Source organism: Leopardus geoffroyi, chromosome A2, assembly GCF_018350155.1.
Source record: "Leopardus geoffroyi isolate Oge1 chromosome A2, O.geoffroyi_Oge1_pat1.0, whole genome shotgun sequence".
Taxonomy (NCBI): Eukaryota; Metazoa; Chordata; class Mammalia; order Carnivora; family Felidae; genus Leopardus; species Leopardus geoffroyi.
The window spans coordinates 161,832,478-161,859,277 of NC_059331.1; the positions used below are offsets into that span (position 1 = coordinate 161,832,478).

Genomic DNA, 26,800 nt, shown 5'->3' on the forward strand with positions numbered 1-26,800 from the left:
TCCAGCTCTTATAATTACATCGTAATCATTTCCGAGCAGATCCCCGTTTTCATCCTTACGCTAAGATTGCGTGATTAATGCATTTAATCTCTGATACCGAATCTTTTTTATTACATTGTGTGGGTTTTGCATCCTTCGGTGACCAAAACAGTACACGTTTATTCAAGTGCAAGGAATAATTATCACCCCCTTTCTAAATGCGTGCTCTTCCTGCAAAGGGTCCACATTGTCCTTTGCTGTAGAAGCCCCCGGCGTATTTATGTAAGCCTAAGTCACGGGCGATGCCAGAGTTACCGATTTGCAGTCACAGGGTCATTGACGTTGTTCCCAACTTTTGTTTCCATAATGAATAGCTTTCTACACATGATTTCACTGGGTTGGGGGGATGCGTTTTTAATTTTGGTAGCTGTTCTATATCACCCTCCACAAGTACAGGACCTCCAATCCAGTCAGATATGGGTGTTTCCTTCCCCACACCCTCACCAACCCAGGACATCGGAATGCTCTTTTGAATTTTGCTCTATCTTATTTGAAAACAAAAAAAAAAAAAGAAGAATTTTAATTGTTTTAATTTGGGTTTCGTTAATCACGAGAGAGATTAAGTCTCTTTGCATATGTTAACGAGTCACTCGTAGTTATTTTGCTGTGGCCTGTTTCCATTCTTTGACCAAAGAATTATTTACATATTTATATCCTTTCCTCTTTGCTTGCTGGTCATTTCCTACTTGGCTTACAAGAATCCTTTATGTGTTGAGTAAATTAGTATTTTACGACATGGTTGAATGATTTCCTAGTGTGATCTCTAGTTTTTGAATGTATGAGGGTTTCTTTCCATGTAAACATTTTTAAATTTTAGAGGATGAAATACACAGTGTTTTGTGGCGTTTGGGTTTTATGTCGTGCCCCCTCCATTCAGAAATTATTTTAATTATTTCACATATTTTTCTAATGGCTTTGTTTTATTTGTAAGATTTACGCCTTTAATCCGCCTAGAATTTATTTGGATGGAAGGAGGAAGGTAGGAATCCCACTTTATTTTTTTCCAGGTGGCCAGCCAGGTGTTCTGGCCCTGTGGGTGAGCTCCCGTCCTCTCCCCTGCCTTTATCATAGTCACAATTGCCCTTTTTATTTTTAGTCTTTTAAGTTTATTTTTTTTGAGAGAGAGAGAGAAAGAGCTTGCAGGCGGGGGAAGGGCAGGGAGAGAGGGAGAGAGAGAATCCCAGGCAGGCTCCGCGCTGTCAGCACAGAGCCCGACAAGAGGCTCGAACTCACAAACTGTGAGATCATGGCCTGAGCCGAAATCAAGAGTCAGACGCCTAACCGACCGAACCACCCAGGTGTCTGGACTCCCTGATCTATCACGTTGATCTGACTCTTCATGAGACGGGAGCAAGCGGTGATGATGATTCAGCTTTTATACCCGTAGTTGATATTTCATAAGGTTGGTTTCCTTTTCATGCTTTTTTCAAAATTTTCCTATCCTTACACACTGACGCTTCCCACGTGATGTTAGAATTCCTGTCATTTCGTTGGGATTCTCTAGAATTTGATTGAGATTGAATTGTATGTGTAAAGTAATTGCAGGATAATTGACACTTATGCAAATAATATTTCCCTGCCCAGCAAGCAAATGTCTTTCCATTTATTGTCTTCCCTCCCCGTTATTCAATATTCATGTAGATATAACTTTAAAACATTTCCTGATAAACTCCTCAGTTGTTTCCCTTTTTTGTCGAGGCACAAAACCCAAAAGCAATTAAAAACAAAAACAAACACAGAAAAAAACTTCGTCTTAAGGTGAGTTACTTTGGCACCAAATTACATCAGCAAAATTCTTCACAGCAGCACCCAGATGAATGTTTGATTAAATATAAGCGAGACGAGGTATGTGTACAACAAGGGCCATCTTAGAATCCTACCTGATGTGTAACCTATCATACACGTATTCACATTTTAAGGATTCTTGCTTGGGTAAGTCTTAGCAGAGTTGGGTGTTGAATGGTATCTAATGCCATTTCAACGTCTTTGGGCACGATCATGTTCTTGGATAAAGTAATGGGGTGAATTATAGCAATAGATCTCCAAATCGTGAACTGAGCATTCATTCCTAGCATTAACCACATTCAGTCGTGGAGAGGCGTTGACTCAAGGTATAACTAAAGTAGTTTTACTCACACTTCATTTAGGTTAGTAGTTTGGTTTTTGTTTGTTTTTGACGTTAATAATTCTTGGGTGAAATAGGTTTGTAGCATCCTTTTACTTTTTGGCTGGGGGAGGGGGGTGCAGATATGGGTTTTATAAACTTATGCCAGCTTCATAAAAAGGAGCCATCCTGCAAGAAATGTGGGAGGCCTCTAGGAGAGCAGTCTCACACTGACCAGAAAGAAAATCTGGACCTCCCTGCTGCAACCACAAAGGCTGAGTTCTGCCAACAACAAGAACGAGCTTGGAAACAAATGTTTCTTTAGAGCTTCCCGACAAGAACTCAGCCTTGGCGACATCAGATTTCAGTCTTGTGATCCCTAGCCACACCATACTGGGTTTGTCCATTACCCTCCAATTCGCGGAGTAACAAACAAGTGTCATCCAAACTTAAATTGAACTAAGAATCCCCTGGGGAAATTGATGAGTAAGGTTGAGTTGGGCAGAGACGGGTTTGAGAGCCTGCTTTTCTGACAAGCCCCCAGTTGATGCCGATGCTTTGGGTCCAAGGACCTCACTGTCTGTGGCAAGGATATAAATAGCCTTGAAGCATCCCCTGTACCTTATACGTTTAATAGACTCACTCCCGGGGCGCCTGGGTGGCTCAGTTGGTTAAGTGTGCGGCTCAGGTCATGATCTCACGGTTCGTGAGTTCGAGCCCCGCGTCGGGCTCTGTGCTGACAGCTCGGAACCTGGAGCCCACTTCGGATTCTGTGTCTCCCTCTCTCTCTGCCCCTCCCCTGCTAACACTCTGTCTCTCTCTCAAAAATGAATAAACGTTAAAAAAAATTTTTAATAGACTTAACCCGTAAAACCAATGGAGCCTACTGGCTTGTTCTTGTTTGTTTTTTAGTGGGCATACCTTTTTGACAACCCCCAATTTCCTTTATGATAATTGGTTTCATTAGATTTGCTTTCTCATCTATAATAATTTCTGTTATATTGTATTCTTCCAGAAATTTGTGCTTTTAATCTAGGTTTTCAAATTCATTTCCATAGAGTGGAACAAAATAAGTTTTTATAATTAATATCCATTCTCTAGAAACTTTCTTAGTCAAATATCTTATACTAGGTTTAGGGTTTTCCCCTTTTCTTCTTAGAGTATCTGACTTTTTTTTTTTTCTCAAAGAACCAGCTCTGGATTTATTTATTCTATCATGTTTCTATTTTCTTTTCCCAGATGCTTTTATCTTGACTTCTTTGAATATATATCCACTGCTCTTTAACTTTGTGATTTGAATGTTCAGTGATCTCATTTTCATCACTGGCGTGTGTATGACATCCTCTCACAGAGAAATGTGAACCAAAGTTAACAAATCTAAGGTCCAAGCCCAGGGCTCACTCTTGACCGCACCTCCCAGATGGCAGATTCCAGATGCAGTGTCTTGGCATGAATACTTTTAACCAAGGCACCTGAGAAGCCTCGAGAACCCACACAGCCTTTCCAAGTCACTGCAAGAACGGAGCTGGCGGGCTTGTGCTTTGCAAAGCCGTGGGGGCCGTGGTGAAGATATGAGGGACGTAGGTGGCTCAGGTGCGGGCAGCAGGGTGCTACCCCCTTTCAGCCTCACCCCTGCACACCATCCCCTCCTCACACCTGCTACTTCCTAGTGGCTCCCGCGCCTGACAGGGGCAGAGGGCTGCCTTCCCCCAAAGCTTCCATTCTTTCCTAACCGGGACTCTCTAACTTTCTAGAACTCCACTGGGGAAAAATCCGAAGGGGCTCAAACCTCCAGCTTTGGGACAACGTGTAAGGCCCTTCTTTCCTGCCTCACGCGGACTTCTTTCAGTCCAGTTTTCCCCCGCCTCTCTTGCTGTCTTCCTTTCCCCTTGTCCCTCGCAACAGATTTGAAAGCCAAGAAGGTTAGGATTCTGTTGTTCTCTGTGCTCTGCACGTCCCCCCCTCCCCCCGCCGACCCCATCACACCTGGCCCCGTCCTTGGAGCCCCGCCTCTCCCAGATCTGTCCCTGGCTGTCCTCACTCAGGGCCAGGAAGGGCAGAGGAATACCCAACATGTTGCTACGGTGACTTCTCCGTGGACCACAGAACCACAGACTCCAGTGGATGCCACTCTCCATTTTTGCCTCATTCTCGTGTCGTAGAAATGTTACGAGACGCCCACAGACGTGAAGCAGGTTTGACTTCCGTGTGGTCGGGGATGTCTGAGTCTGACCCTGGTTCCACGAGCCACCCGTCTGAAGCCTCCTCCTACTGTGCTGTGTCTTTGAACATCCATGCATATCCCTTGGAGGCATTCAGGGGAGCTCAGCATCTTCCTTTACTGACTCTGTCACTCAGAAAGACTATTTTGTCAGAATCCCTGGGTGTGAATCCTCCCGAGGGAATCCCTGCCAGTCGCCCCCGCCCCCCGGAAATGCTAATTCTACCTTTGCTGGCAAATCGGGGGCCTTGTGTCCTTGCCTCTGATTTCGAAAGTCACAGAAACGTTATCCAGATGAAGCGTTTGACCCAATGCCATCCGCTCTTCAGGGGAAAGTCCCTCTAAACACAGCCAACAAACAGGCGACAAGTCGTTTCGCTCGTTTGGAGAGATCTTTGGTGGATTCCCCAGGCTCTGCACAGACTACTCAGAAATGTCTAAAGACCCAGGGGGATTCTCGATTCTGCGGCTGAGTTTCCTCCAGAGAGTAACCCCGGAAGGCTTCGGGGGGAAAAAAGTAAAATCAACTTTACGTTAAAATGTGCATAAAAATCCAGATGAATGTGGTTGCAATTATTTTCAACCTAGGGATGGACACGGGTTGCTCTGAAATTTCCCGCTTAGAAAGGCTAAAGGCGATTTTCAAGAAATTACTTGGGAATTTTAACTTTTAGAAGACTGGAAAGGATAAAGACAGAAACGAGAGCTTCGATTTGTGAGCGACTTTAACGCTTCAGTGTCTGATTTTGTTCTATCCTCACAGCAGCCCTATGTGGTATGTGTGGACGGTGTTAGCCACATTTTCGTAAAGATAAGAAAAACCAGGGCCCCTGGGTGGCTCAGTCGGTTAAGCATCTGACTCGTGATTTCAGCTCCGGTCATGATCTTGGGGTCCATGAGTTCAAGCCCTGCCTCAGGCTCTTTGCTGACGGTGTGGAAACTGCTTGGGATTCTCCCTCTCCCTCTCTCTCTGCCTTTCCCCTGCACGTGCACACATGGGCACACACATTTTCTCTCTCTCTCTCTCTCTCTCAAAATAAATAAACATTAAAAAAAAGATAAGGAAATTGACTCACAAAATTAATGCATTCATTCTGTCAATGAACAAACACCTCAGTGGCTGCAACTCAGCTCTGGCTGCACATTAGCATCACCGGGGCAGTTTTTTAAAACTCCCGATGTCTGTTCCCCATCCCTGAGAGATTCCTCATGTGCAGTCAGGACTGAGCCAGCGGCCCCAGTGTTTACAGCACCTCGCCCAAAACTGTACAGAGAATAGCATGATCGGGTCTCAAATTCAGGTATACGCCATTTTTCCTTCCTCTCAATAGAAACTTTACACGTAAAAGAATTTCAGTCCCTATTCAGAGTTGTGTTCCTCCCTTCTGACATCTCTTAAATATAATGCAGGAGTCTGAAATAATAACTGTGTCCCTAGAGGCGAAATCCCCGCTGCAAAATACACCTTCCTTTTTCTTTTTCTTTTTTTTTTCCCCCCGCTTTGTCTTTTTCGATGTGGAAGAAATCATACCGAAGACGGCTAGAGCCAATTAAGTATTTTTTTCACACTCTGTTGACCCAAAAGAACTGTGTTAGAGCCACATGGCTGGTGCTGGAAGTTTATCCCATCCTGGTAATGATGTGAGCCAGCGCTGGGGAGGAATCTATTTGTGGAAAACACCGGGAAGCTTTCATTGGTTTTACAGGGTTCTTTTTTGATGATCCTTAGTCATTCCACCTGCCAACAAGCAAAGATGGTTGTCTTCTGAGATCCAAGGTTAATTCGAGAAGAGAACAGCTCAAAAGACAGCAGAAATCTCTAGCCTGAGAGTTGTATATTCAGTTTTACGAGGTCAGCCTTCTTGGAAGAAAAGGCATTGTCTTGGGATTGGAATTAGAAACGTTCACTTGTGCTAACACAGCTGAAAAGAGTATTTCAAAAGCAAGAGCCCAGCTGGGCATTGATAAAAGACTTAAAATGTGTGCAGAATTAATTTTTAAAAGTACTTTCTGTCTGCTCACCCCCCACCGCTTCGAATAGACCACACAGTGGAGCCAGAACCCCGTCAGCGGGCTGTGATCTGGGCGAATGCCGCTGTGGTCTGAGATATGCTCCCCACCTAGACACTGGTTTCTGAACTCTTAGGGATAAAAAGGGTAAATTTTACATTTTGAGGAAATAGCAGTGGGACCCTGGGTGGCCCAGGCAGTTAAGTATCTGACTCTTGATTTCGGCTCAGGTCATGATCCCAAAGTCGTGGGATCTAGCTCCGTGTCAGACTCTTTGCTGGGAGCAGAGCCTACTTGGGATTCTCTCTCTCTCTCTCTCTCTCTCTCTCCCCCTCTCTCCCTCTCTCCCTCTCCCTCTCTCCCTCTCTCCCTCTCCCTCTCTCTCCCCCATCTCTCTCTCCCTCTCTCCTTCTCTCTCTCTCCCTCCCCTTCCCCTTCCCCCCTTCCCTATTTGCACTATCTCTCTCACACACACAAAATAAACATGAAAGAAAGAAAGAAAGAAAGAAAGAAAGAAAGAAAGAAAGAAGAAAGAAAGAAAGAAAGAAAGAAAGAAAGAAAGAAAAGAAAAGAAAAGAAACAGCAGTTATAACGCGACCTCCTACAAAGCCCAAACCGAGTGGACATTGACAGACCAGTCTACAGAGAGCAGGACCGTATTCATCACCTAAAACAGAAGACAGCATTGCCCACAAGTCAAGATATAGATGTTATAGCAGATTAAATGTTTTTTAATGTGCATTTGATTTTTCACTGTACTACCTTGAAAGACGTACGATGGTGACAAAAGCAAATCAGGAATATCCAGCTGCTTCCAAAAGAGCTATCCACCGTCAAATTATGGCCTTGGAATCTACTGGAAATCTCCATAAAGGGGGAGTAAAAGGATACGTTCATCCTTGCCTGATTCCTCAAATGATGAAATGTGCCTCAATGTTCTCACGAATGAGGAAACTCATCTCTTGGGTAGATAAAAAAGCTATTTTCACCAAGCTTCCGCACCATAAATTCTGGAAGTCCAAAGCCTTTACTGAGACGTGCGTAACACCAAGCGGACATGTTTCTCAGCAGAAGCCCGGAGACCATGGCCTCAAGGTCTCCTGAAGATGTTGGCCTTCTGAATGGTGCCAGCTCAGACACCTGTCAGGGAGGAGAGGAAGTAGAGCAGGAAATGTCTTTAAAAGATGCATTTTTGGCTCCTTCGCTACGACTGGTATCTTCTTGCCGTCTTTATTTTCTCAGCCACCCTCTCCTTGAAACTGAGACTCTTTCCACTGTCGAACAGACAACCAATTCTTGCTGGGACCGCTTTGCCAACAGTTAACCACAAATTGTGTTAGCTGGGACCCCTGCATAGCGGGGATGTTCACCAGTCTTGAGGAATGTATCTGTAAACGGTGACCCAGCACGCCTTCAAGTGACAGTCACTCTGGTGCTTTGGAATATTGGACAACCACGTTCCTCTGTAGCCACTGGCCTTCCCCCCCTGAGCTGGCCGCCTTCTCTCAACCTCCACCCATATATGCACCAGCAGCAAGGAGACAAGATTTCTCTCAAAAAAATGAATCAATTCCAATAAATCAATCATATTCCCCCAGATCTGGGGCTTCTGCACTCCTGATGACACCAGCACGGATTTATTTACACCTTGTGGCAGAGGAACGCAGTGACTGCAGAGCCCCGCAGACAGGAGCGTGACCCTCTTCACCGTGAAGGGAAGGCCACACCACTGGGCTCCCCAGACCTCGCTCTGGGGCTCCCTGATCTAGACTTTCAAGGCTCGGCTTGAGAACCACAGCAAGATGCACAGAAGTGTCTTTAATGACACTTTAATAATAAGTGAGCTCACACTTAGGTGGCGGGCACCTACCCGCTGCAAGACTGAACACTTCCGTGTGGCGTAGCCTGCTCCGCGGGAGGGAGACGTTGAGGGAGTCAACCCGTGACAGCCGGCTGTCACCGTCTCTGACCCACAGTGCCGGTGACATCGTCCGGCAACATCTCCAACGACGGACTCATCAACGATTGTAACTAACATGAAAGAAGGAACAGTTTGCCCACCTGAGAAATAACAGGACGCCTTTGCCCACGTGGAAATGGACGCCCAGCATCTTACCTGTTTATTTCATGGAATACCAAGACTGAACTCGTGTCAGTAACGAGCTGTTTCCAACTCAAATACCTGTTATGGGCAGTCGGACAAAAGAACGTGGTGTTCAGCCTGGTCTGGGAATATCCGTAAATCTTTCTTCCCGAAAGGCAATTGAGACAACTCAGAGTTGGCTTTAAAAAAAAAAAAAAAAAGGAAAGAAATGGAAGGAGGGAATCTAATATAATCAATTGCCCATTCAGATCTTTTGTGTAAAAGTTGGCATTAAACAGTCAGGGACGCCTGGGTGGCTCACTTGATTAAGTGTCTGACTTCTGCTCAAGTCACCGTCTCACGGTTCGTGGGTTCGAGCCCCGCATCAGGCTGTGTGCTGACAGCTGGGAGCCTGGAGCCTGCTTCCGATTCTGTGTCTCCCTCTCTCTCTGCCCCTCCCCTGCTCGCTTACTCTCTCTCTTTCTCTCAAAATTAAAAACTTAAAAAAAAAAAAAAAAAACCTTTTTAAACAAATATATAGCAGGTGATGACCAGTTCCTGTATTCTGTTGATTTTTACCTAATTGACCTTTTTCTCACCAAATCTCTGACAACCAGGCAGGCAGCTGCCACTTGCTCTTTCCTTTAAGAAGCTGGAAATGTTGGGGGAGGGGGGGCGCCTGCATGGCTCAGTCGGTTAAGGGTCTGACTTCAGCTCAGGTCACGATCTCACGGTTCATAGGTTTGAGCCCCACATCAAGCTCTGCGCTGACAGCACGGAGCCTGCTTCAGATTCTCTGTCTCCCTCTCTCTCTGCTCCTCCCCTTCTCTCTCTCTCTCTCTTTCCAAATAAATAAATAAACTTAAAAAAAAAAAGAAGCTAGAAATGTTGAGGTGCCTGGGGGTTTCTGTTGGTTAAGTGCCCGACTTAGACTTCGGCTCAGGTCACGATCTCACAGTTTGTGAGTTCGACCCCCTGAGGCTGTCACTGTGGAGCCTGCTTTGGATCGTCTGTCCCCCTCTCTCTCTCTGCCCCTCCTCTGCTCCCGCACACGCTCTCTCCCTCTCTTTTTCTCTCTCTTTCAAAAATAAACATTAAAAAAAAGAGAGAGACTGGAACTGAAATGTAAGCTTTGTGTGATTTCTCAAGTCAGAAGCCAAAAATCCGTAATCCCCTCCCCATTTGAATTTGGAATTCTGGCTGGCTGGCTTTTTGCAAAAACCGAGGTGAGGGCATAGGTGTAAATACAAGACTCAGGCTCGTGGGGATGCATGCCACATTCTGTTTGCCTGGCTAAAATCCTGCTGGCCTGGAGAAGTCTCTCCCTCCTGCAAACGTGATCAGCCGTCACCTCTCTGAAAATAAAACAACATCCCCTTATATCGTCAGCATCTTTGTCGGCCACCATTTGTTTCCATAGGCTTCTAGAACACCAGTCAGCAGTGAATGGCTAGAACAAATTATTTGAAAAAAATAATTTTCTGCCATCGAGCTCAGACTGGAAGAGAGAATACAGTGAAACGAAACAAAGACGTTGGTAAGAACAAAGGCACATATACATCATCTGGCCCAGCCCCCGCTGCAAAAATCATGCTGCAATCTAAATTAAATTATAACTAATAGCAGTTTTGTTCGAGTATCTCAAATTATCACTTCAGATGCCGAAGCTCAAGTGGTTTCCATGGCGATGTTTTCTCTACGAGATGTCAGCTAGTATCTAATTTTTTTGTCCCTGATAGATGACAACCTGAAGCTTTTAGTGCCTTTGGTTTGGGGGGTTTTATGTGAGATAATCTCGATTTACTTTTGTATGCATTTAAATGTGTGTTTTATTTGCCATTGGTTTCTGAGCCTGAAGTCTACAATTTTACATATTTTGAAACTTAGTAAATAAGAACTACAACTACCTCATTTATCTTGTATACTAAAAAAAAAAAAAAAAAAAAAAGAAGAAGAAGAAGAAGAAGAAGAAAAGCTTTATTATTCTGTCCTCTCCCTGCCTGCTCAATGGGGCAGGCAAGAAATTGGTGGCTAAAGAATTCAAATCTCTTTTTAATGTTCTGTTCTTGCAACTGTTTTTTAAATCATTTATTTGTACTTAAGCACCTGCCCGGAAACGTCTTCTATTTTCCACATTCCCTAAATGTGATTAAAAAAAAAATTATGTTCTAACAGTGGCGGTTTAAGGCACAGTTAGCACGGTTCCTGATTTCATGATTTCACAAGTGTTTCCATGGTGGTGATAAGCATTCTCTCTGTGCTGTTTGGGTCGGTGAGGGACTCCTATCTGGGTCCAAGGCAGGCCGCCAACCACGGGGAGAATAACTGAGCCTTCGTTGCCTTGAGACCATGCAGTTGTGTTGATGATTTGATAGAGCCGGTGTAGACCGTGTGCAGGGATGGGGAGACGTGTCCCCTGGGCCTGCTCTTACAAAGTTTGCTTTCACATCAGAAACAGTTCAGCTTAGTGTTTTTGCAAGTCGTCTCTGGAGCCAGTTTCCTGGGTTCAAACTCTGGCTCTACCACTTACTGGTTATGGGACCTCAGACCAGCTTTTGGCCTTCCAGAACCTTCCAAAATGGGATGAATATTGCCAACCTGTCGGGGTTCACATGAGGCTGAAATGGACTTAAAGGACTTAAAACAGTGCCTGGCTTAGGGCACCTGGATGGCTCAGTCAGTCAGGGTCCGACTTCAGCTCAGGTCATGATCTCGTGGTCCGTGAGTTCGAGCCCCACGTCAGGCTTCTGTGCTGACAGCTCAGAGCCTGGAGCCTGTTTCAGATTCTGTGTCTCTCTCTCTTTCTCTCTCTCCACCCCTCCCCTACGCACGCTGTCTGTCTGTCTCTCTCTCTCTCTCAAAAATAAACATTTTAAAAATTAAAACAAAAAACAGTGCCTGACTTGTAGGAAGGGCTATTATTATTAGTCCATAATTACCTTGTTCCTGAAATTTGAATTTCACCTGCCTTTACATTTTGTACTCCAGGGCCCTAATGAGTTTCATCTGTGAAGAAAGTGTCATCCAAACAATGACTAACCTTATAATCCTAGAATTTAGAGTTTTCCTGTTCGTCACTTATAAACAACCTGCGTGGTCCCCGGAGCCCTTGTTGCGCGATGTCCCTTACCTCCCAGGCCGGCAGGGGTCAGAACTTGTCCCCGACCCCCAAGAGCCCCGGGGGTCTCAGCTGCCAGGGAGAGGCACCACACTCGCCCCACACAGCACACAGGATAAGAGGTGCTGGTTAGACTTGTCATTTACTTTCCTGACAAATCCTTCCAGGAACGCAGCAAAGGGAAGGACAGAACATTCATCCTTTCTATTTTGCGGGGGAGGAAGGTGTATTTTTACTCACCCAGCTCTAAGAACGGATCGCTCTACGGTATGGGTATCATTATGGGAACCCCCGCCCCCCCGCCAGGCCCACTTTTACAAAGTTTGTTTGTTGTTTCCTTCTTGATTTTCAACCTGAAGGTAGAGCAGGAGGAAGAGGGAAAGGACACCGGTGCTGAGCCCTCAGGTGGCTTCTCGAGTGGCAAAGACAGTGGAAGGGGACAGCGTCCGTGTGTCAAGGGTGAATCGACCCATGCCTGAATATGTTTGGAGCCTGTCATATATGTTCCCTCTCTGGCAAGGAGGGCAATAGTGTGCTATAGCCCGAAGCCTCAGCCGGGCAATGGGACAAGCATGAGTGTGGGTGGAGAATGTCTCATCATCGATTCCTCCAGCACCACGGTCTGCCTGCGCTACGCCGGGTGGAGAAAGGGAGGAGCGCCAACCTCTAGGTGTGCAAAGGAGACACGGTCTGTGTGTGGCCAGTGTATTGGGGATGGCCAGACAGACAAGAGGACATACACAAGGGAAATAAACAGAAATGCACATGCTCCTATGAGACCCTAAATCAGACCTGACACAGCACCATGCTTCGACAGTCATCATCATGTTCTATTGCTTGGAGACCCAGGAGAAAAGTATATTGAATATAGTCTTTGCCTATTTGAGGCAGGTCTGGTCTTGAGACTGTTAATATCTAGAGTCTGGTTTGTGTGTGTGTGTGTGTGTGTGTGTGTGTGTGTGTGTGTGTGTGTATTTAAGTAGGCTCCACCCACAACATGGGGCTCAAAGTCATGACCCTGAGATCAAGAGTCGCATCCTCTCACAACTGTGCCAGCCAGCCTGTTGGGACCTATTCATGCCATTTCCCAAAACATAGGTTCCTTGATTCTGCAGCACCCCTAAAATTGCTCTGCTCTCCCAGCAGACGGGAGATGAGATGGAACAGAATGGAGTCTGTGTCGTGGATGAGCTTTGTCGTATGTCTTACTCACATCTCTTGGTTTCCAAGTTTTCATACGTGCATTTCCCAGAGGATGTTGGTACCCCGGGGGGGGGGGGGGGGCGGGGAGGATGGTTACAGTGAAATCATTTCAAATATATCTGTCAAAATAGTGCTTGCTCTGCTTGGCCAGGACAAAATGGATATGCCTCAAGGGAGTAAGGGCTCATGTGCATTAGGACAACCAGACTTAAGTTATAAATGAAGCCATGAAAACAGGGATGCTTATGCGAGAAACAGAACCGTGCCCTTGAATTTCGTGACGACTTCGGTTGTACCTCAGGGTTTTTCCCACCGGCTGTTTTCTGATAATAACCAAAGACCAGTGGACACAGGAACCATTAGTAGCTTTTCTATATTTACAGGCTCCAGGCTCTGAGCTGTCAGCACAGAACCGGACGTGGGGCTTGAACTCATGAACCGCGAGATCATGCACTGTGCCGAAGTCGGATGCTTAACCGACTGAGCCACCCAGGCACCCCTGGACTGATTTCATTTTAGCGAATGTCTCATTAGCCATAGCTGCCTGTCAGCACTGTTTGTCATTGGGACCGTGAACATAACTAAGCATGCCTTTAAGAGCATGGCTGCCGTTGGGGCACCTGGGTGGCGCAGTCGGTTAAGCGTCCGACTTCAGCCAGGTCACGATCTCGCGGTCCGTGAGTTCGAGCCCCGCGTCGGGCTCTGGGCTGATGGCTCAGAGCCTGGAGCCTGTTTCCGATTCTGTGTCTCCCTCTCTCTCTGCCCCTCCCCCGTTCATGCTCTGTCTCTCTCTGTCCCAAAAAAAATAAATAAACGTTGAAAAAAAAATTAAAAAAAAAAAAAAGAAAAAAAAAAAAGAGCATGGCTGCCGTGTAGGGAGTGACAAGAATTCAGACCAATCGACCTTGACAAGAGAGCCAGATACGTAACCCAGGTGGCTAAGGATAGTTTTAGGAAACAGGTAAGATTTGATGGACAGAGAGAGGAAAGGCAGCGCAGAGGTGAGGGGGGCAGAGGGATGAGCCAGAACGTGTCAACCAGGAAGCATCACGACTCTGTGTGCCTAGAATGTCAAGTTGGAAAAGTGGCCCCAGCAAGAGAAGGAGCAGGAGAGAAATTCAGCTCAAAGGAGGCCTCCCTCCCCCTACAAAGGATTTCGGATTTTGTACGAAAGGCGATCCTGGGATAAATTTCCATGTTCTCTTCTAGCTGTTCCTGTTCTTCTGGGGTCATCTCAGGTCACACCCACACCTTCCACTACTGGTTATGTCAATGACTTCAAGGGATCCAGAGAGAGGGGCGTACGCACGTCTCTAAGTATCTGTGTTTTTCTGCAGTTTTGTGGCCAAGGATGCAAAGCCATATAGTCGGTTTCGGAGCAGAGAGAAAGCGTGATGTGTTCTCCCATCGACATTACCTGAAGCAGAGAAGCAAACAGCCTCATAGAGTCGCGACTCTCACACAATAGAATAATCACAAAATTGCCACTGTCATTGTTTCTGTCTCCGTACTTCATATATTTTGAAGGTTCATGTTACTTAAAAGTGGTGAGGAGATGGCTGTGTTTCTCAGAAGGAGATGAAAAATACGAGCCACTCATAAGACACCAAATGCCCAGTAGACGTCTCCGTCTGGGTGTCCCAGAGGCACCCCAGGCTCAGTACCTCCAAGACAAAACAGATTTCTCTCCCTCATCCCCTAAAAAGGCTCCTCCTCCCACAGGCCCTGCCCAAGCGGAACTGTCTAGATGCTGGGACTTCCCCACCTGGCTGCCTCTTCAGCCCTCAAAAGGCAGGATGGGAATGAATGGCTTAGGAATTAACCTTGCCTGGTTTCCAATCCCATCTGGGCCACTCAACAAGCTTGATGGCTTTCTAGGAAGATATGGACTAAATCGTGTCCAGAGAAGGGTAATTAACGTTGTCAGAAGGCCTGGAAACTAGGTCAAAGATGAGTCGTGACAGTATGAACTTTCATCCTCGGAAAGAAACTCGCAGTCTCTCAGTCTCGGAAGGGTGGTTTATGTCAGTAACCAAATCTTACTGTGACCTATGAGTGTATGAGTTGTAACATGGCAACTACAAAGCAGCTTTAGGCAATTTACTGTAACTAGATAGAGTCGTAACTAAAACCACATCCGTGCTTTAAATTAGTGTTTTGACTGTGTAAACCAAACTCTTCAATGAGGCACAGAAATTCCTCATCAGTAACAATTTTCATCTTTTTTATTGTTCACTGTGGATCCCCAGCACTTAGAATGGTGCCTGACACATAGTCGGCGTTCTGGAAAGATCTGTTGAATGGCTGAATACATTCATTTGTCACATCTACAAATAATCCTTCTCTGAAGGGAACACTCAGGTTTAAAGAAGAAACCCAAGGTTTCCAGAAATATTATTTGGAAACCATTTTTATTCACACGGGATGATTTTCTGATCACCCTTAACATCGGGTGATGAGCCTACAAATGCAAGGTCATTGCATCCTTGGGCCGACACTTGGAATTTTGAATATCTGTCCATGCTGCCCACACCAGAAAGTCCTAAAGGGCATGGGGAAAGTCACTGACTACAGTATACTTCATGTTGGCTCTGCCTTTCCCTCTCTCCCTAGACATGGGATTGGACCAGTTAAAATAAGCACACAATAGGGGTGCCTGGGTGGCTCGGTCAGTTAAGCGTCTGACTTCCGCTCAGGTCATGATCTCACGGTTCGTGAGTTCGAGCCCCACGTCGGGCTCTGTGCTGACAGCTCAGAACCTGGAACCTGCTTCGGATTCTATGTCTCTCTCTGTGTGCCCCTCCCCTGCTCATGCCTCTGTCTCTCTCTTTCTCTCAAAAGTAAATAAACATTTTTAAAAAAAAATTTTTTTTAAGAAAGAAAAGTCCCCAGGACTCAGAGTTAAGTTCTTTCATTTGTGTCTTTCTTAGCATCTGCATTTTAATCAAATCGACAGGCTTGAGTGGCACTGGTGGCCGAGCTGATTTGGAATGTGATCGATCCAGGAACAGATCATTTTTCTGGTCTTCAGTCAGAGAAAAGCTGAAGTAGCATTTGCTGGTAGGATCTGAAATCTCCCTGGTGGCCCTATTTCCTGGGGAAAAGGAAAAGAAGGGCTCTACCTACTTTCCATCATTATCCTGGGGATCCTTCAGAGCAGAGAGCTGAAGGAGGAGCCTTACGAAACCTGAGTCCGTAGTGAGATCCTCCTTGAACCCTAACACAGACCTCTTTCCTCCGTGTGCACACATTTGATTATGCAAAATAACTCGTTCAAACATTTTTTAAATACCTAACTGATGCCATCCAGTAACCATGTCTCTAGACTAAGGTGATCTGCTGAAGGAGGAGGCTACTTCCGTTGGAGTCTTTGCCTTAAACCTGAACGTCTAAAACAGAGGCCCAAAGAATATGAAATTGGTTTTGAGGTTACATTAGCCCGTATGGATGGTAACAGATACTCTGCCGACCTCTAGAAAGACCTCAGGATCCGTTTGTCTTTTGCGTACTTGAAATTTATCCTAGAGAAACACCTAACTGTACTATAACCGGTTCTGATTTTTTTTATAACAGGGAAAGAAATGGAAACTTATTAGGCAGCGTATATTATTCTCAACTGTTATGAAATGTTACCCGCTTACACATTCCTGACATGCCCTATGTTTTATTAGAGTCATGCAAAATGTTCACTTAAAGACATGATTCCTTTTTAAACTAAAGGTATAAAAGGCTCTACAGAAATAGCGAATGTAGATAGAAAATAGTAGCTGAGGCAGATTTCAGCCAAAGGTGAGAAAAAAACATTCTAATCCATCAGCTTGCGTGTCAGTGGAACTGAAGCAGGACGGCTCAGGTAGCTCTAAGATTCTCTCATATTCCTCCAAAAGACTGATCGTGCTTCTCTGGGTCTCATGTCAGACAGAAGAGCCGAAACAGGGGTGGAGGCACTGAGACGTGTGGAAACGATGGCAAGATGGGCCTGTCAGAAACGGAACTCTCCTCTGGGGAAACAGGAAGTGCTGAGGAGTTGTATGAAAACATGTCCACATCAGGTTATTTGGGATTACTAGTATCCTTGACTCTTACACTTGACTTTTCCATTTCTTCCTCTGCAGCCAGTGCTGATTTCCCATATAATCCAGGACAAGGCCAAGCTATAAGAAATGGAGTCAACAGAAACTCGGCTATCATTGGAGGTGGGTGATGCATAGCACAGGCTCCTCACCTGTGGAAAGTAAGAATTGTCCGTAAATGCGTCGTCTTAAAAAAACAAAAACAAAAACAAAACCATCATCTGGATTTTTACTTGATTTGTTTTGTTATTTAAATATGAATAAGGATTGTGACCTACGGATGTGGAGACACGGTTGTAAATGTAACCCGGCTACTTTAAAAAAAAGATTTTTTTTTTAGTGTTTATTTATTTTTGAGACAGAGACAGATCGCGAGTGGGGGAGGGGCAGGGAGAAGGAGACACAGAATCCGAAGCGGACTCCAGGCTCTGGGCTGTCAGCACAGAGCCCAACGCGGGGCTTGAACTCATAACCCATGAGACCGTGACCTGAGCCGCAGTCAGACGCTTAACCGACTGAGCCACCCGGGTGCCCCGTAACCTGGCTGCTTTTCAATGCTGACCCGTAAGAATGGGATGGTCGTGCCGGGCTAGCCAGAGCCTGAACAGGCAGGCCGGCCATCGTGCAGGAGCCACAATAGCCTCCTCCCTCCTCTCTTTTCCCCTTCTCACTCCCGCACATCCCAAAAGGCCCAGGATCACTTACTGCAAAAACAGGCAGGAGTGTGCCAGTCTGGCTGCCGTTATCTTAATAAACATCATCAGAAAATTAATAAGCCAGGGTATCTAAAATATTCCAGTGTCTTTTCTCCCCAGGGACGGCTGCAGAATCATTGAAGCCTCCTAGCCCAGTCCTTCTTATTTGGGTTGGTATCCTTGCCCCCCGTTGCCCACCATCTCCTCTGCCTGAGCCCCCCCGTCTTACTGCATCCAGGTGTCCCCTGCGTGTCTGAGGACAGCTAATACTGTAATCATATCAAGGGTCTTAAACCCAGCCAATCACCTTGGCTTAGTCGGTAGGTCTCTTTTCCACCTGGAGAAGTAGATGCCTGTAAGAAATACCTGACTTGGGGCACCTGGGTGGTTCAGTCGGTTGCACATCCGACTTCAGCTCAGGTCATGATCTCACGGTTTATGAGTGCAAGCCCCGCGTCGGGCTCTGTGTTGACGGCTTCAGATTCTGTGTCTCCCCCTTCCTCTGTCCCTCCCCTGCTCACGCTCTCTGTCTCTCCCTCTCTCTCAGATAAACATTTTTAAAAAGAGAGAAATACATGTGACTATAAAACTAGAATACATTTAGAATGCCGCCTGAATCACATTGTCCAATCACGTTGGTACAGTCTTACCAAGGTCCCTCTCCTCACTGTGTTTTGTTTTTTTAAGATCAACTTTATTGAAGCATGATATGCATGTGTGTAAGTGTAACAGGTCAGTGACTCGTGACAAACACAAACACCCATAGCCACCACCACAATGAAGATCTGGAACATTCCCACCCACAGAAAGCTCTTTGTGCCCCCGTATAGTCCATCCTTTGCCCTGCCCCACTCCCAAGAAGGGCCACCTCTGATTTGCTTTTTGCCGTGTTGATAACTTTTACCTCCTTTAGAGTGGCGTAGAAATGGAATCATAGAGTATGTCATCTGTTCGTGCCTTCTTTCACTCAACGTCATGTTTCTGAGGTCTGTCCATATGGTTGCATAAATCGATAGGCTCTTCATTTTTATTGCCAAGTTGTGTTTTGCTGTGTGAATGTACTAGAATTGGTTTTATCTGCTCACCTGTGGCTGTTTGGTTTGTTTCCAGGTCTGAGCTATTTTGAATAAAGCTGCTATGAGTATTCTTGTTGAAGTCTTATGTGAACATAAGTTTTCATTTCTCTTTGGTAATTGCTGGGAGTGCAGTTGCCGGGTGTGACCGAAAGTGGAGATTAGACTCTGTAAGAAATTGCCATACAGTTTTCCAAAACGGTTGAACCGTTTTACATCCCCGCAGTTCCTATCTGACAGGCCAGGCTTGCTCCACAATCTTATCAGCACTTGGTATTGTCGGTCTTCTTAATTTGAGCCACTCCAGTGGATGAGTAGTGGTAGCTTGTTGCAGTTTTAATGTGCAATGAGCTGATGACTAATAACCCTGAGCGTCTTTTCATGTGCCTGTTGCCATTTGTAAATCTTTCGTGAAGGGTCTGTTTAAAACTCTTTCTCCGGGCTGCCTGGGTGGCTCAGTTGGTTAAGCATCCAACTTTGGTTCAGGTCATGATCTCCCAGTTTGTGGGTTTGAGCCCCGCATTGGGCTCTGTGCTGACAGCTCAGAGCCTGGAACCTGCTTCAGATTCTGTGTCTCCCTCTCTCTCTCTACCCTCTCCCACTCATTCTTCTCTCTCTCTCTCCCTCTCTCCCTCCCTCCCTCCCTCTCTCTCTATCTCTCTCTCTCTCTCTCTCTCTCTCTCAAAAATAAACATTTAAAAAATAAAAAAATAAAAACTCCTTCCCCATCTTTTAACTGGATTATTGGACTTCTTTTGAGTTATAACAGTTTTTTATTTTCTAGATAGTTCAAGTTCTGTGTCAGACATATGTATTGTGAATATTTTCTCCAATCTGTGACATGCCTTTTCATTTTCTTAGTGGTATTTTTTTTTAAAGCAAGAAATCTAAATTTTGATGAAGTCTTATTTTTTTAATCTTTTTATGGCTTGTGATTTTTTTTAAATTCTATTTTAATGATATGCCTCTTCAAGATTGTGAAGATTTCTTCCTATGTTTTCTTCTAGAACTTTTATAGCTTTGGTTTCTGTTAACTAAGTCTGTAATCACTTTGAGTTAACATTGGTACATAGCATGAGATAAAGGTCAAAGACATTATTTTCCAAACTAATATCCAGTTATTCTAAAACTACTTGTTGAAAAGACTATATACTTTTTCCAAATTTAATCTCCTTGGCACTTTTGTCAAAAATCAATAGACCATATATGTATATGTCTGTTTTCTGGACTCTGTTGTGTTTTGTTGATGTATTATATATCTTTCTTTACCCAATACCGTGCTTGCTGTATTGTTTTACCTTTATATTAAGTCTTGAGACAGCAACATGCATTCTCCAGCTATTTCTTTTTTGTTTTTCAAAATTACGTTGGCTATTCTGGACCCTTTACTTTATTGCCATATAAAATTTAGAATCAACTTATAAATTTCTACCAAAGAAAAAGTTTGCTGAGATTTTCATTGGGATTGCGTTAGGTCTATAAATGGACATCAAAACAATATTGAGTGCTTCGGCTCTTAAAGGTGGTCTGTCCATCCATTTGTCTACGTCTTTAATTTCTGTCAGTAAGGTTTTGTGGTTTTGAGCGAACACAGCCTTGAACAACTGTGTTCAATTTGTTTTATTATAAATGGCATTGTTTTATTACTTTTTTAAGTTTTTATTACTTTAAATGTTCTTCCAAGTATTTTCTTGCTAGTATATAAAAATACAGTTGATTTTTGTGGCCTTGCTAAATTTACTGTTAGTTCTAGACACTTCACATATATATATATATATATACATATTACTTAGGATTTTCTAAGAGATGGTCATGTCACCTGAGAATAGAGAAAATTTTTACTTCTTCACAGTCTGTACACTTTTTATTTCTTTTTTGTTTTATTGCACTGACAAGGACTTCTGGTACATTGAGAGAGAGGACTTGCTTCCATTGTTTCCTGTTTTAGAGAGAATATGTTTACTCTTTTAGTATTGACTAGGGTATTAGCTGTAGGTTTCTCGTAGATGCAGTTTATCAGGTTGAGAAAGTTTCCTTCTACTGATACTTTCTGAGAGGCTTCACAATGAATGGAGGTTGAAATTTGTCATAAGCTTTTTCTCCTCTATTTCTTTAATGTGGTAAATTACATCGCTTTGTTTTTTAATGATAAACCAGACTTGCATTCCTAGAGTGAACACCCCTTCACCATAATATATTCTCTGCCACACATTGCCAGATTTGATTTGCTAAAATTTTATTAAAGAGGACTGTTGGGGCGCCTGGGTGGCGCAGTCGGTTAAGCGTCCGACTTCAGCCAGGTCATGATCTCGCGGTCCGTGAGTTCGAGCCCCGCATCAGGCTCTGGGCTGATGGCTCAGAGCCTGGAGCCTGTTTCCGATTCTGTGTCTCCCTCCCTCTCTGCCCCTCCCCTGTTCATGCTCTGTCTCTGTCCCAAAAATAAATAAATAAACGTTGAAAAAAAAATTAAAAAAAAAAAAAGAGGACTGTTGCCCCATAGTTGTGTTTTCTTGTGATGTGTTTGTCTGGTTTTGCTATCAGGATAATGCTGGCCTCATAAAATGAGTTGAGCAGTACTTCCTCCTCTTCTGTTTAACTGTCTATCAGTTCCTCAGAGAATAGCATTAAGATCTCCAAATATAACTGTGAATTGGTCTAATCTCCTTTCCGTCCTGTCCATGTGTGTTGCTGGTGTTTTGTGGGGGGGGAGGGTGGCATTAGAGAGAACCATGGCAACACGAGGAAAGTGGTGTTGGAGGGATGTATACAAGGTCTGTTTAACCTCCAGTGCCTCTCCTGCCTCCACCAGGTGTCATCGCTGTGGTGATTTTCACCATTCTCTGCACCTTGGTCTTCCTCATTCGGTACATGTTCCGCCACAAGGGCACCTACCACACCAATGAAGCAAAGGGAGCAGAGTCAGCAGAGAGCGCGGATGCTGCCATCATGAACAACGACCCCAATTTCACAGAGACCATTGACGAAAGCAAAAAGGAATGGCTCATCTGAGGGGTGGCTATTTGGCTGTGGGAGAGGGAGGGGCTAGCTATTCGGGAGGAGGGAACGGGACAAAAGTGCACCCTACTTTATACTCTTGAGCACATCCTTAAAATATCAGCACAAGTCGGGGGAGGCAAGCAACAGAAAATTCTGGAGACTGATCGCCACAAAAAGTACTTTTTAATATTTCTTTATAGCTGAGTTTCCCCTTCTGTATCAAATCAAAATAATACAAAAAATGCTTTTAGAGTTTAAGAAACAATTGAAATTTGTAGGTAATACTGTCTTATTTTGTGTGTGTTTAGAGGTGTTCTAAAAACCCATGGTAACAGGGCAAGTTTTCTACATTTTTAAGAGCCCTTAGAATGTGGATATTTTTTTTCTTGAGAAAAGTTGATGCACATGGCCTCCAGCATTCTCTTCCTTTTGCATATAGTCAATTTTTAATGGGCTGTCATAGTAACTAGTTCGTGTTCATATGCTATTTCTTTTGGTGTCCTGTAAATTGGAAAAGGAAAGGAAGGGGCCAACAGAACCTATTGTTTGCCAGTTTTCAAAGAGACCTCAATCTATGCCTATTCTCTGAGCATTCCCACCTTAAGCTCTGAAGGAAGTGAGCATATAGCACCTGTTGTGTAACAACACAACTAACACAGCAGAGAGAAGCATTAAGAACCTGGGGAAGTAGTTTCGTATATTGGGATTGTTGGTTTTATTTTTCATCAGATTCTACAAGCTAATACTGTTCCGTGTGCATAGTCTTAGACCTCTTCATGACCTGCGACTGTCAGCTACAATGCAGTGGTGACCAGCTGTTACAAAAGATTTTTCCTCTGCTTTACCTACATCATGTTAGGTTACACTATATGTGTGTGGGGGCACCTCGGTGGGGAATTAGAGCCAGATGCTATGATTTGTTTGCTCTGTTCCTTTTAGAGTTGTAGCAAGAGTGAGGACACTTTCTAATGAATGATGCATAAATTAGGTTGCTCTTCTTATCTTGCTTTAAATCTTAGTTTTTAAGCCCTTGTGACAAAATCCTAGCAGACCATGTCCTCCAAATGGACACACCACAATAAAGCCAGGTTACGATTGCTATTATTATTGCTTTACTCCAGAATCATATGGAAAATACTGCCGTATTTTCCATCATCTAATCCATGTATCGTTCCATCCTAAACAGACACACTGCCACGATTCAGGGACCTCTTTGGCAGATACATCTGAACCTTAGGTTCATGACCAACCTGATAACTGACTGTTGCTTCTCAGAGAATGGACACGTCTAGTTAGTCACACTTCAGTCTAATCAGGAATCTTGACCAACTTGTTCCAGCAAAGAACTCGTTGGTTTTATTTAAAAATGATAGACTTTGTGTGTAAATAGATGGGACAAAGCTCCTATTGAAGCATCCAAGAAATAATTTCACTGATCTCTTTTTGTAAATTACACAGGCTATTTCTAGAATGACTACCATTTATGATCATGATAGTTCAGACTCTGAGTAAGTACTTTAAAATTTTTTTTCAGACTCCAACATTTTGAGGAATTCAATAGGATCCCTTTTTTCCTTCTCCTCCTGGAAGCATGTAAGATGAGGTTCAAAAAGTATTATTGCTGTTTTTCTGACAGCGTGCCTCAATAAAATGGAAATTCTAGTTTGTTAGGGTTATATGTATGTATTTTTCAAGATTCTCAGTATGCCTTTGCTTTTTGGAGGATCTCAGTTTCTTGGGTAATGAAAACTGTTATCTAGAGTTGCCAAGGGCCCCCTGCACCTGTATATGACACATTCCAAAGGAGATACTGGACCAGTTCATTCCCATCAGAGTCGAGGTAACAGAACAAAAGGGAATCGGAACACCTTTCACAGTTGCTGACGCTCAGCCACTGTCATGAACACCCTTACCTTAAAGACGTCTTGATCATTACTCCATAATACACGTTGTTAAATGAAAAGTACGTGGTACGACTAAAGAGCAGAACAGGAGAACCCAAGTGACGTGTTAAAAACAAAGCCTGTTTTGATGACTACCATTAAGGGCTGTTTTGTGTATTGTCAAATTACGAAAGCAAATTTTAAACATTATGTTTTGTAGAAAGGTTTTTTAGAATTTGTTTTAAACCTGCTTTATAGCTATTAATTTTGCACTTCACAAATAATGCCAGATGGAAATGTATTGTTTCTGGCGTTTCCCGTGATAGCTTTCTTCTTTATGCATTGTGTCAGCATTTTCCCTTTCTTCCCAAAATGATTAAGGGGTTAAAACAATCAAAAACGGTCCCTGACACTAAAACGGCCTTACCCTTTCTTTTCACTCTCTTCTTCCCTCTTTCCTGCCTCAAAAGGTGAAAAATAAAACCCAACACTTCCTTCACCAAATTTGCAAACCTAGGGCACTGGACTGACTGAGGGCTCAGTGGGTCTCCCATGTCACCGCCATTAAGACATACAGTATGCCCTTAAGGGGGTAAGTCTGGCCAGCAGACAAGACACAAAAACGTAGATAAGGCATTAAGTAACTAAGTTAACTGCCAAGGGAGTGCTGGAAATCCTTGGCTTCTCTTTGGGGTTGTGGGCTTCACAAAAAGTCCTAAATGTATCTATGAAGGCCATATCCAGTACGTTCTAAATGGTCAGTAATTTATGTGAAGATAAAGAAATATCTCTTTTTTCCAGCTCCCTCCCTTGAAAGCTCAGGACGATGCTCCCTCCCTCGAAAGCTCACAATATCGTGACCCAAGCTCCGTGTCTAATCTTGCTTTGTCAGTCACATCCCACAAAACCTTGACATTCTTCTGTCCCAGTCCATTATCATTCTAGTCCAGAGGGCTAGTGGTAACCTCTTTAAATAATAAATAAAAACAAAAAGAAAAAAATTTAGAAACAAGAAGCTGCTTTAAAGTTTCAGGAAGAACTGATGGCTGACTTAAGGTTGTACAGGAAGCATCTTCCATGTAGAAAGCAAACATCTAGGTTTTGACGAGGTAGGAGCAGGACTTTGAAAGCAAGATTGGTGCCATTCTCAGCTCTCAAAATAACATATTCCCTAGAGCACAAGGAAACTAGCTTAGGAGGTGAGAAGTTACATTGTCAAGTTCTTCTCTGACCCTTCTTAATGCGTAAGGCTATGGGAGCTAGAAACAAGGGTTTGGAGGGCCTTTGTTGGACAGTTTCCCGTTACCCTGCGTTGGATGAACAAGCATCCTTTACTAACAGGAGCAGGGATTCAGAGGCATAGGAAAAAGAACTGGCATGAGCCAAAGAGTAGATCTTAATGTTACTGTTGGACGTCTGTGGAGCCGCCCCCAGGTGCCCTCAGAGAACTGGGCACAAAGACACACACCATAGGAAGCACCGAAGGAAAAAGTAGCTACCAAATAGGAAAACGCAGTGTCAGCGTGGCGTCCGGAAGAAACTTTTCTTTCCTTCTATTACAGGATCTGCTCTTTTTCTCCCTCTCCTTCCTTGTATGGGGTAAGCATTGCAAAGGTCTCTTTATGCCTCTAAACAATTAGCACCTCATTTAAACCGCTTAATATTGTTTCCTTTTCATCATCCTGTCCAGCAGTTTTCAAAAAGAAAGGCAGCAGTTATTAAATTGGATGCCAGTTAGCCAGCCAAAAACAGGTCCTAAGTTACTAGTGACGATAGAACCAGCTGATCCTGAAATAGATGACAGACAGACAGCACGTCTAGCTGATTGGGGCTGAAACCAATGAGCGCCATGTTTAAAATGATATCATGGTGAGCGTAGACCCTGGGCATCAGCTGATAGAGTCCTCACCCTTTCTCTCTCCCTGGCTTGCCACGTGACCTTTGTCAGACTGGTGAACCTTGGTCCCTCTTTGCTGCATATTTAAGATACAGCTGCTCTGCCCACTTAATAGGACAATCGTGAGGGGCCATTGAGTCTTGACTGCAGCGTCCTTTGACACCCAAATATAAAGACCCAAGTCAGTGGAGCCCCCTGGAAGACTTACTTTCTGGCCTGTGGTTGTAAGTCACACCAAATGAACAATGTGCCCACATCCGGGAGTGTGCAGACTTGTGAGGTATTGCCGTACAGCTGCTAAATTGTTAATCAGGTAGACTGCCCAGGACCTAACCTGTCAATACTGGAAGATGCAACATCCGAAGGCCAGAGAAATCAGAGCTTCGCATGCACAAAGCCCTGCGTCCCCACCCAGATGGGACTTACAGCTTACACATGCCCCCAGTGCCATTGGGCTGGCTCGTACGTAAGACGACACAAGAAACAAATGTGATTTTTCCGTGTAGCCTAGTGGCAACGTGCCTACACTACATACGCCCTGCATGATAATGTTGGAAACTTTAGAATAGATGTCTTTCACAGCAGTATTTTCTGGATATGCGTGGTATGTAGAAGTCATTGTCGATGAAATAGGAAAACCGTGTTGAAAAGTTGATTATCTCCCGTGGAGCAAGGACTGGCAGATTATAAAGATACCTGAGCGCACAGGTATTAATATCCAACATGCACTTCCAAGGTCACTTTCCAGATGAAAATGTGCTTTAAGATCAGGTCTACACAGGTGGCCTGCAACGTTTCCAAGTTCAGTTTATTTCCAAACAGCCACCGCTGGGTTCTAACATGGCTATGAAGACATCCTCTCAAAGTAGGCCAAGAAACAGTTCAGATGTTCCTGATTCTAAGTTTGGTTGGGTTTTTGCATTTTTTTCAGTGAGCATCGTGACTGCGGAGGTCAGGGTTGTGAAAAGTTGGGCTAAGTATTCTTTCTGTAAAGTCGATTAGGATTCCACCCTGCGAAATGACACAAAAGTTCACTCTCTAAAAGCAACAGCATGTTAAACTACAATGAAAGAAGGAAACTATGTATGTATGCCTAATATCCTTTGTGAATGTCTTTCATTTAACTGAAATTATATTAGAAACCAGATTGATAAATAAAAAATCCAAAATAGTTTTAATTATCCTAAAAGCGATTCTTTGTGTTTTGTTCCACTTGATTCTCTTAGAAGCCATTTTCAACCTTCAGCGAAGAAAGTTCTGGGCACTGGAACATACATCTGTTGGGAATATAATCTTTCCCAAAACTACAGCGGTATAGTCACTCTTCAAAGACGGGTCTTCCGTGGACGCGTTCGTCGTTAACCTTCTTGGGCCACACATGCCTCCCCTCCCCCATTTTTCTTA

At 44.2% G+C, this 26,800-nt stretch overlaps 1 protein-coding gene across 1 annotated transcript in view; it reads left to right on the top strand.

Annotated features, from left to right (window-relative positions):
• The window catches only part of CNTNAP2 (contactin associated protein 2), a 1,977,252-nt gene extending 1,950,667 nt beyond the window's left edge, over positions 1 to 26,585 (top strand). The window contains exons 23-24 of the mRNA XM_045496029.1: positions 16,894 to 16,974; positions 21,429 to 26,585. Of these exons, the coding sequence (XP_045351985.1) occupies positions 16,894 to 16,974; positions 21,429 to 21,628 (281 nt within the window). The 3' untranslated portion in view covers positions 21,629 to 26,585. The remainder of the gene's footprint in view (positions 1 to 16,893; positions 16,975 to 21,428) is intronic.
• Positions 26,586 to 26,800: the final 215 nt, after the last annotated feature.